The sequence below is a fragment of the Sebastes fasciatus genome, chromosome 5 (genome assembly GCF_043250625.1).
Source record: "Sebastes fasciatus isolate fSebFas1 chromosome 5, fSebFas1.pri, whole genome shotgun sequence".
In the NCBI taxonomy this organism is placed as follows: domain Eukaryota; kingdom Metazoa; phylum Chordata; class Actinopteri; order Perciformes; family Sebastidae; genus Sebastes; species Sebastes fasciatus.
This window is the reverse complement of record NC_133799.1, coordinates 7,347,991-7,358,777: the sequence shown is the minus strand read 5'-3', so window position 1 is coordinate 7,358,777 and position 10,787 is coordinate 7,347,991. Positions and strand designations below refer to the sequence as shown.

Here is a 10,787-nt window from a genome sequence, read left to right as displayed (position 1 = left end):
ATAAGCCCAATAGTAATTAAGTGTGATTATGTTAATCCCCATAGTAGCCGTTTCATTGTAGTAAGACCATTTTTTATAATTTGACCTCACTGTGTAAAATGACCTGTGGTGACCTCTAGGATAATCACAGCCTCATGGAACTTTACATCCACAAACTGGAGACCTAGGGCATTCAGAGGATGGATGGCTTTCCTAGGTAGATTGACAATAAGGGGGTTTCTGAGCAGTTTCCAGAAGTGTGCTCGAAGTGCTCACCATACAATTGACGAAAAATACAATTCTTGTAGAAGTCTTAAAATGTCAAAAGTTTTTGATACCAAATCACAGCATGGCTTTTTCTATGATGTTCCTCACGGTCTTGATGTATTAATGTGGTATTTTGGAGGGATTATTGATCTCTTTTTTTTTTAGCAATTCTTGAGTGGTAAAAAAAATGGTTAAATTTAGCACCAAATCTGTGTAACATATGGTATCAACCCAAAAATTGCTGCAACAACTTATGAGACATAAGAGAGCATAGGGATGACCATATACTTATATCATCTTTTTCTATGCTCTTATACACATTCACAATTCATTTTAATTATTTTATTTTTATTATTTATGATTTATGACTAGAACAACTTGATACACAGTGCTAAACTGCATTTCAAATTAATCTTCATGTTCCCAGCTTTCAGATGATGTACACCACTTCTATGTGACATCTACTGTTGACCTGCTATCCTGCATTCAGTCACAGACTGTATCAAGGAAGTCCTCCTGAGCTGCCAGGCAACACCTGAAGGGCACATGACACCGGAAGTTGATGGATTCGCCAAAATAAAGGCGTAAAGGCCCCATGTTGCATTCAAGTGCAGTGGTGGAATCTCAAATCCATTGATTAGTAGAATTATAAATACCAGCTACAATTGAAAAATACTCCAGTATAAGTGAAAGTCATTCAATATTTTTTACAGGTAAGTAAGCAAATTAACAGTAAAATGTACTCAAGTAATGAAAAATAGATGCAGTTAGAGTTAAATCATAATGAAATTCCCAACATTTGCTAATAAAGTAATTAAAAAAATATTTTTTAAATAAAAGCTTCATTGCCAATTTCACTTATATTGCACCACTACATTAGGAGGGAATTCTGTAAACCGCTTCAAATATCCAAAATGCCTTGTGTCATCGAAAACTTGACATTTAGATATTTCCTTTTCATTTCATTTTATGAGCTTTCAGGCTGTGTGAAATCTTGATGTTTCATTATGGAGGACCACATGAGTCACGTAAATAGTAATAAAGCATTTAATTGATTAGTAACTAATTGTACAATAAAAATAGCCATTAATACATTTGTTTACAAATTGATTTAATCAATGAATAAACTGACTAAATTACAAAGTAATTCATTACTTGACATTTTAATGGGCAATAAAAAAGAAGAATCATAAAAATTATTTACAAATTAAATATGAATCCATCAATAATAGAAAATTAAAAAGGGATTTACAAAAACACCATAAACAGTCAATAATACATAATTTAAAAAAATACAAAATGCAGTTTGAAAAGAGAAATAGATAATTGGATTCACAAATTTAGTCAAGTCAAGCCAAGTCAAATTTATTTATATAGCACATTTAAAACAACTTGAGCTGACCAAAGTGCTTTACAGACATAGGCAGAATAAAAACAGGTCAACAGAGCAGACAACAAAATCACACACATCCACAGACAGACCAAGATAAAATCCATGAGTAAAAGACTGTTATAATGAGCATTATAAAAGGCCAATTAGTAATCACAATTCAAGTACATTCAAAAGCCAAAGAAAAGAGGTGGGTCTTGAGCTGTGCTTTGAAAGACTCCGTAGAGGGAGCAGATCTGATGTGGAGAGGTAGTTTGTTCCACAGACTAGGGCCCGCAACTAAGAATTTATTAATGGCTATTCTTAAAAAAAGTCTCCTAAAATGGAATTACAAATGATAAGTACCAGTAGCTAACTCAAAACTGAACTTTTAACTACATCTCATTTAATAGGTAGGTTATAAATTAAATAATTTTGGGTAAATAATAGCAGTAAAGTATTATATATATATATATATATATCAGAATCAAAATCAGAATCGTATTTATTGCCAGGTGTAAGAGGTATACACTAGGAATTTGCTTTGGTTATGTTGGTGCAAGTCAAACAGTATAATAACAGAAGAATATATAAACGCTAGAATTGAAAAAATTGAAATTCTACTAATATACAATATACAAAATAAGTTATAAACAAAAATAAACAGGATAAAAACAGATAGTGCAAATATTCCAGGAGTGCAAACAATCTATATATATATATATATAAATATATATATATATATATGTAGTATTATACATATTTCTGCTTGATCATGCTTATTTTCTTGTTTGGTGCTTACAAATAATGACTGTATAAAAGTACCATTACATTACATTGGTCAAAGGGGGTACATTATTTTGAAGGGTCAGACCGGAAGCTGCCAGCAGCGCCTCAACGCTCTCTAGCTCGACGCGGGTGTACTTTTCGTTTCGTAGGGAGGAGTCAGACGGTAGTTTCTTTATTAAAGTGACATATTTATTGAATTAACAGTAATTATACAATCATGTATCGCACCGTGTATCCTTAATGTAGCCGTGGCATGTTGTTAATGTCAGGATATTGATCGGTAATCAGGTAATTGTCGATAAAAAAAGGAGGAAAGTGACGGAAACAGGAAGGCGGAACAAGTAAGTTCGTGAAAGTCTCTCAACTGTTTCAACCATTTCATCCCCTTTTCTCCGTCCGTCTGAGATAATGAACGTGTTTACACGGTTTATATTAAAGATGCGATGTGATTTAAGTGTTAATAACGTGGGGTTAACGCTGTCTTGTGTGTGTTTTTATCTGTTTTTAGGAAGCAACAAGTCCGACCGCGGTAGCTAGGTGGGTCGCGTCACAGATAAACTTCAGTCGTCATGTGCTCTGCTCTCTAATCTCTCTGCTTTTATCCCTTAATGTGCGCGAAAAAACACAGAAAGTCCGCTGTATTATCAAGAGAAAGGCGCCGATAGTTAGACAGAGGTATAAATAAACCTAGTTATGTGTTAGTGACAGACGACTTGACTTGGTTTTATTGTCATTCTTGTTTTTAAGGCGGAATTTGTGGCTGAAAAAGGAAATGAGTCACTTTGAGGAGGATGTTTCATCTGTAATGTACAACCTGATGTTTCATCTGTAATGCAACCTGCTGTCACTGTTCAGACTTGTCCTTTACCTGGGATAGTTGAGAGCAAAATGTGAATTCAGGTTGCTATTCAAGGAATTTGGCCTCCTCACTTTTCATTATAGTGGTACATGAAATAATAATAAAGTAAAATGTCCTGCATTTAGTTATAATCAGGGAATGAAATTAGCACCTGTCACCTGCCAAATAACATCCCTTATATTAACAAATATTATTTTTAAAAAGCAATTCTAAAGCCTAAATTAAATATTGGGTAAAACTTAATTTTACAGGTCCACACATTTCATGTTAATTAGGTGATAATTAGCAAGTAACCTCTTTGGAATTACTGTCAAATTCCCCCAATATTTACCTCAAAATGTATCGAAAATTACTTTATTATAAACATTATTTAATAATTATATTCCACTATTTCTCAATAACTGGAAATTAATTCAATACATTTCCAGGAAAAAGAATACAAAGTTAATTGAAATGCTTTATTTCCATGTCTGCTGATAAATAGATAATAATTAGCAAATAACTTCTTTGAAATTTCGTAATTTTTTTCTTATTAGACAATAAGTCACACAATGGGGAGATTTGTGTCTGATCAGAAGTGTCTACTATAATGTTCAGTTACCTGCTCAGTGGCAGGTGAGGAAAAAGGTTAATTTCAGACCCTGGTTATAATCATTAGCTCTCACGTTAAATTTATGTTCTTGTACCATAAATGTATAGCCTCATCTTGACATGACCTCCATGTTTTATGCCGCCTCTCGAGATTATTAAAATGTATATATTCCTAAACTGGTGGGTGAGAGGATTCATACTTCTCTACAAGCAACTTAAGGCCCCTGACAACGCAAAACTGGGACACAGATGCTATTGTTGTGTAATATCCCAGCAAGCTCTGATGTATTACATGTTTAATAAGCGTGAGACGTTGTAATAGAGCTGAACACATGACTTGATTAATTAATAGTAGATCAAGTGAACTATTTTTTTTAAAATCTTTTTTTAAGTCATTTTTAAAGCTTAAATGCCAAATATTACTATATATATATATATATATATATATTACTAGGTATAAATAAACCTAGTTATGTGTTGGTGACAGACGACTTGACTTGGTTTTATTGTCATTCCGCAGATTCTTGGTTTTTACGGAGGAATTAGTGGCTGAAATAGGAAATGACTCATGTTGACTTTGAGGAGGATGTTTCATCTGTAATGCAACCTGCTGTCACTGTTCAGACTTGTCCTTTACCTGGGATAGTTGAGGCAAAATGTGAATTCAGGTCTCCATTTAAGGAATTTGGCCTCCTCACTTTTCATTATAGTGGTACATGAAATAATAATAATAAAGTAAAATGTCCTGCATTTAGTTTTTTTTTTTTTTGTTTATTTATTTTGCACAATTTAAGACTATACAACATAACAAAAAAATAAATGAATAATATACAGTGCAGGAAGAGGCAAAAAAAACCACTGGGCTTATCTGAAGCCTCCACCCAGAGACAAGATTAATATAAAGAAATAATATGACTACATTATAGTGATAACAAACAATTAGGACAAGATATATATATATATATATATATAAAATAACAACAATAACAATACAGTAAATATATAAAAAAAGACAAGTGTGTGGTTAGTGTTTGTGAAGAGGATATTGATTTAAATATCTATAAAGACTTCTGGGCAATCGTAACCAAACAACATTGTGAGTGGGTAAAAAATAAAAAACATAAAAACAGATACATTGACAACATGGGGAAAAGCAATTAAATGACCCTATAAGCGACTTTTGAAACATTTGACAGATGAACAGTTTTTTGATAGATGTGAAAAGCTACTCCATAATTTGGTTCCCCTAATCTTATCAAAAGCTGACCTCTACTAGTGAGGAATTTAGGAGGATGAAGATCTAGAGATTGACGGGTTGAGTAAGAATGGACCTGAGAATTTTATAATCATTAGCTCTCACGTTAAATTTATGTTCTTGTACCATGAATGTATGGCCTCATCTTGACATGACCTCCATGTTTTATGCCGCCTCTCAAGATTATTAAGATGTATATATTCCTAAACTGGTGGGTGAGAGGATTCATACTTCTCTACAAGCAACTTAAGGCCCCTGACAATGCAAAAACTGGGACACTGATGCTATTGTTGTGTAATATCCCAGCCAGCTCTGATGTATTACATGTTTAATAAGCGTGTGACATTGTAATAGAGCTGAACACATGACTTGATTAATTAATAGTAGATCAAGTGAACTATTTTTTTAAAATCTATTAATCATTTAAGTCATTTTTAAAGCTTAAATGCCAAATATTACCTAGATCAGGTGTTTTAATTGTGAGGATTTGCAGCTTTTGTTTGAGTTTTGGACTATGGGGAACTGTGATGGACAGTTGTTCCTATTTTCTGACATCTGATAGAGAAAATGATTATTCGATAAAATAATCAGATAATAAAGTAGTTGTTAGTTGCAGCCATAGATTGTAATATTTTGTAGGATAAAAGGAATAAAAGTATGCACTTCAGTGAAAATCTATTAATCAAACTCTGTCTCTTTCTTTCTCTCTCTCCCCTCCTTTAATCCTACGCAGGATCATCACAGACTGAGTCGAAACAAATACCAAAAGACAGCCCATAACAAAAACTCTGCACTGGTTGTTTACACAACCTTTTGACTGCTTCCATTTCAACAGTAAATAATTCACCAGAAGCATTCAAACAAATCGGCTGGCGCCACCACATCAAAACATGTCCATGGCGCTGAAACAAGTCTTCAACAAAGACAGGACATTTCGGCCCAAGCGCAAGTTTGAGCCCGGGACGCAGCGCTTCGACCTGCACAAGAAGGCACAGGCGTCTCTGAACGCGGGGCTGGACCTGAAGCAGGCCGTGCAGCTGCCCCACGGCGAGGACCTCAACGACTGGGTGGCCGTCCACGTGGTCGACTTCTTCAACCGCATCAACCTCATCTATGGCACCATCAGTGACTCCTGCACTGACCAAACCTGCCCCGTCATGTCCGGTGGGCCCAAGTACGAATACCGCTGGCAAGACGAGCGCAATTACAAGAGGCCGACGGCGCTGCCGGCCCCCAAATACATGAGCCTGCTCATGGATTGGATTGAGGTACAAATCAACAATGAGAACATCTTCCCCACCAACGTTGGTAAGTGTTGAGCTACAGATGGTGTGTTAAGACTTTGGTTCCAACCACCCACCCATTCATAGACAATGTCCACAGACTCCTAACGTCACCAGTAGGGCACTGACCAGCCATTACTTTCATTGTCTATTAAGAGATTTCAGTTCATTATCTGTTCCATCTTAAATCACAAAACCTCAAAGTCAAGTCAACTTTATTTATATAGCACATTTACATACATAATAACATGCAACACAATGTTGCTGATTAACAACAGTCAAACCCCCAGTGGTGTTCAATTAATAATGATTCAGATTGTCACAGTTGAGATGCTGTAACCCAGCGGTGGTTCCCAACCTGGGCTCGCTAGATGATTAACAAAAGAGGAAAGCAGAAAATAACATATTTATGCTACACAAAGTTATGTTTATTTTTTAGATTTCCCTCTAATGTTTGCTTTTTGTCTTGTAAAATACTGAATTAATTAGATTTTGGGGGACTGAAAAAAATGATTCCAATAGCACACAAGGGAAAACATCTGTATGGTTGAATAGGTCACAACTGGTACACATATACAACAGAGAGTTTTAAGGGGTCACAAGCAAATAAGGTTGGGAACCACTGGGGCAAATATTTTTGCTTATTAAATTACTTAAATGATTAATCTTTCTTTCAATCATGTCAGTCACACGAAAGACCAAAAACAAAAGCCACTTAAATGATTAACATATAATGAATACAGAGGAAAATTAAAATGAGGTACTGATAAAATTCTGCAGAGCGAAGGCATTTAAAATCTGAAGCCTCCGTTTTTCAATAACCAAAAGATTAAATCTGCGAGGCCACATTTATTAGATTACCTACAGTGTTGCACATTGCAAACACTACCAGTTAATCTTCTGCTGCTGTGGCATTCTCGGTTTCTTATTATCTCAGTCTGTATCTCTGTGTATGTGTGCATGCCGTGCGCCGTGGCTCGGCATCTGACTCATTACAGAAACATTCAAGCAATGGATTTAAAAATGGGTCACACAATGTACAGGGGGCTATGAATAGAAACGACCTCTGACGCTCGTGTCCTCTGGAACAGATTCCTGAAATGTTATTGAATTAGTCAAAGCAAAAACGACATACTAAATTAATCACTTGGTGAGCACAAAGGCTTATCTCCCAGACCAAATCAAGTTGGTTTTCCATTCACGTATGAAAGTGATGCTAGGTGCGTCCTTTAGCATGCTGGTGTCCAACCTGAGGCACTCCAGAGTACAAAGAAACACAATGAAAAGTTCATCTCTGTTAATATTTCTGTAACTATTAAATACATCAGTATTTCAAATGTGTTCTTTTCTGTGAAGAAAATAGCAAAAGGTTATCCTGGATTGACCACGGCGTTCTCCCGTCTATCTGTTTGACCTGCAGGTACTCCCTTCCCTAAGACCTTCATGCAGGTGGCTAAGAAGATTTTGTCCCGTCTGTTCCGGGTGTTTGTCCACGTCTACATCCACCACTTTGACCGCGTGAGCCAGATGGGGGCTGAGGCTCACGTCAATACCTGCTACAAGCATTTCTATTACTTTGTCGTCGAGTTCAACCTCACGGACCACAAAGAGCTGGAACCTCTGGTGAGTCAAGGAAGGGAAGGGAAGGGAAGGGATAGGATCTAACATGGAGCTGAATACAAAAATAAAAAGGAATTATGTTTTATAAAGCTTTGATGTGTTTTTAAATAATGGTATTTCAGACACTCAAACATTAACTAGTCAAAGCAGTGTTGTCAGACACGGACAAATACGATAAGCATAAATCTGTACAACACCTATCAGTATATGTAAAGTCACATGAAATAACCAAACTGAGGTACTGCATTAAAGTGCATAATAACATAACATAAAAGAAAATAGAGCCTGGCAGATATTGATATTTGAGTGTTTAAAAATCCAATATCGCTTTTTTTATTTTCTTAAAGAGACACATAACATAAAACCTTTTGATAAGTACTTAGCAGTGCATTGAACAGTTGATAAATAAACGTGTTAGCACCCCTGGTGGACAAACTATGTAATTGAGACTCAGAATTTCAAAATGACCTGAAACATATCGGCCAACATGTATGCCAATACTGATGGTAAACTGTGTCCTGTATTTAATGATTGTTAAGGTTGCTCTATACGATATTCAGAGCATTAATATAACAGTAATGTCTACCTGAGCAGAAAATGAAGTTGCTCTCCCTTTGTGTGTGTTGTAATTAGAGCTTCTCGTCGCTTTGTTGACATCGCCAGGCCGACCACGTGCTCTGTCAGCAGTGTTGCCGTTGTTTTCACTGTTAGCACCATTAGCTGCAAGCCGCTGGCTCAGCCGTCGCCATGTTGAGAGCCGTGCGGAGGCAATAGTAATGCTCCCAATCTCGCATTTGCACCTTTAATAAAACAGTATAGTCCTGGAGATTTACAACATGAGAGCATTTCCTCTCATGCTAATTTGTTTGACTTTTAACTTATCAAAACAAACACTGTGACCCATGCAAGAGCTCTGTAGGACTCAAATTTATCAGCATATTGCGAGCGACAATCATTCGTGAAACATGTCAAACCAGGGTAATTATTTTTCACTTTGCTAATGTATATATTGGGTTATTCTATGTTCATATTTTAGATTTTTTTTGTGCTAATTGTAGTAGTCAGGTATATTTATAGTGTATTCCAATATTCTTTATATTGTGTATTCTATAGATATATTTCTCTAGTGTACATTTTATTTACTGTTCTGGTGTATTGCCTGGTTAACCTGCCGCTGTAACAGCATAATGTCCCGTTTTGGGATCAATAAAGTACATCTATCTATCTATCTATCTATCTATCTATCTATCTATCTACAAAGATACATTACGAACATTAGTTTGTTTCCCAAATTTTGCCAATTTAAAAAACACAATTGTTTTCAGGACCCGTAGAAATCATTATTTTACAATAAGCATTACATGAGCTTACAAATATATTTAATGAACCTACTCATTGCATCCTGAAGTGTGTCAACATTTTGAGTAGTATTTCCTTCGCTGCTCTAACTCCGTGTTGTGTGTGTCTGCAGAAAGAGATGACCTCTCGGATGTGTCACTGAGGGAGCACACCTGGCCGGTTGACACACGCCGGACAAACACACCCGTCCATCTAGAAGACTGCAGAACTAAAAGAACAAGCAAATTCAAAAAAGAGTCTATTTTTATATTTAAGTACTGTAATCTATTTTAGCCACATACTGTAGGTTTCAGCCTTATCAGGTGAGGCGTTCTGTTACTTTTAAAAAAAGTTTTCAAACATTTTATCAGAGCACAGTATTAAGAGGTGTATGTTTTGTTTTGATGTTTTTCTATTTTATTTGAATCTCAATCATTCCAGGATGCTTTTGTCTTTCTGTCTGTCTAAAATGATCTTAAATTAGTACGATTTCTTACTGTCTATCTATAAAATCACTATGTTGTTACATTGAAAATGATTCTGTTATAAATTGAATTTGTTAATCAGTATTTAAAATAACCCTGAATGGTTTTCCTGTCTAAATTTAATTTTTTTTTTGTTTTTCTGACAACAGTTTATTCTGTTTTACTGACACACATCTGAACAATCAATGCAGTAACGTATTATGTACAAATGTTACAGTGAGGAAAAAGACACTTTTTCTGTTTCTGAGAGTATGTTTTATATTTAGAAGACCTTTCCAGAAATTTAAATAAATTTGATTCATGGTACTATTTATATAAAAGTTATACACACATTTAGAAATGACCTAATAATACTGATAATGTCCTGCTGGTGACTCAGACATTATCAAGTCTGTGTCATTGCACACTTTGGGCCGCCGGCCACCAGGCAGGTTCTCAGATGTCAAACCTGCAGGTGTTTGTTGCAGATACTCTTGGCGGCTGAAGGTCACACGAGACTCGAACCTCACATGCCAAATCTCTGACGGCTGCACATGTTTAAAAGACTAGATGTAAAACTGACCACTGGGTGGCATCAGACACCAAAACCCGTCTGTGGTGAGCAAATAGCTGTAATCCTACAGTTTAATGTTGTAGGCTTTATGCAATCTGTCCAATGTCCCAGTTATTGTCATGAAGAGAGGAAGTGGGGCCTTTCTAGACCTGATTCGGGTTAATGATTCAATTTAAGCTGGTTATGCAAGAAACAGGCCAGACTGTACTGTGATGAATACACAGAGAGAGTTTTTGTTTTGAATGAGCCCGGCTCTGCATGATCGGGTCAACAACAGTCATGAATAGGCTTGAGAACAACATTGTTGGTTCGGTTTAGAAGCAGTTATCAGTCCTAATGGTTTGGATTATGTAAGTAATGAGCAGCAATCTTGCACACAAGAAACACCCATATGTGTAA

The 10,787-nt window shown here is 35.9% G+C and overlaps 1 protein-coding gene across 2 annotated transcripts; it reads left to right on the top strand.

Moving 5' to 3' along the window:
* Window positions 1–2,504: 2,504 nt before the first annotated feature.
* mob3a (MOB kinase activator 3A) lies at window positions 2,505–10,141 on the top strand. 2 transcript variants are annotated; one of them, XM_074634837.1, is made up of 4 exons: window positions 2,505–2,745; window positions 5,843–6,417; window positions 7,813–8,015; window positions 9,484–10,141. In XM_074634837.1, exons 2-4 carry the CDS (start codon window positions 6,000–6,002, stop codon window positions 9,511–9,513), a joined length of 651 nt encoding a protein of 216 aa, XP_074490938.1. In that variant the 5' UTR covers window positions 2,505–2,745; window positions 5,843–5,999; the 3' UTR covers window positions 9,514–10,141. The 2 variants fall into 2 exon arrangements, with proteins under 2 accessions (XP_074490938.1, XP_074490939.1); XM_074634838.1 differs by having other exon boundaries at window positions 2,512–2,567.
* The last annotated feature ends 646 nt before the right edge of the window (window positions 10,142–10,787 follow it).

Coding starts and splice junctions, on each gene's coding strand:
- mob3a (XM_074634837.1), top strand. CDS start 6,000: ATGTCCATGGCGCTGAAACAAGTCTTCAACAAAGACAGGACATTTCGG. Junction 6,418..7,812: donor CATCTTCCCCACCAACGTTG/GTAAGTGTTGAG, acceptor TTTGACCTGCAG/GTACTCCCTTCCCTAAGACC. Junction 8,016..9,483: donor ACAAAGAGCTGGAACCTCTG/GTGAGTCAAGGA, acceptor GTGTGTCTGCAG/AAAGAGATGACCTCTCGGAT.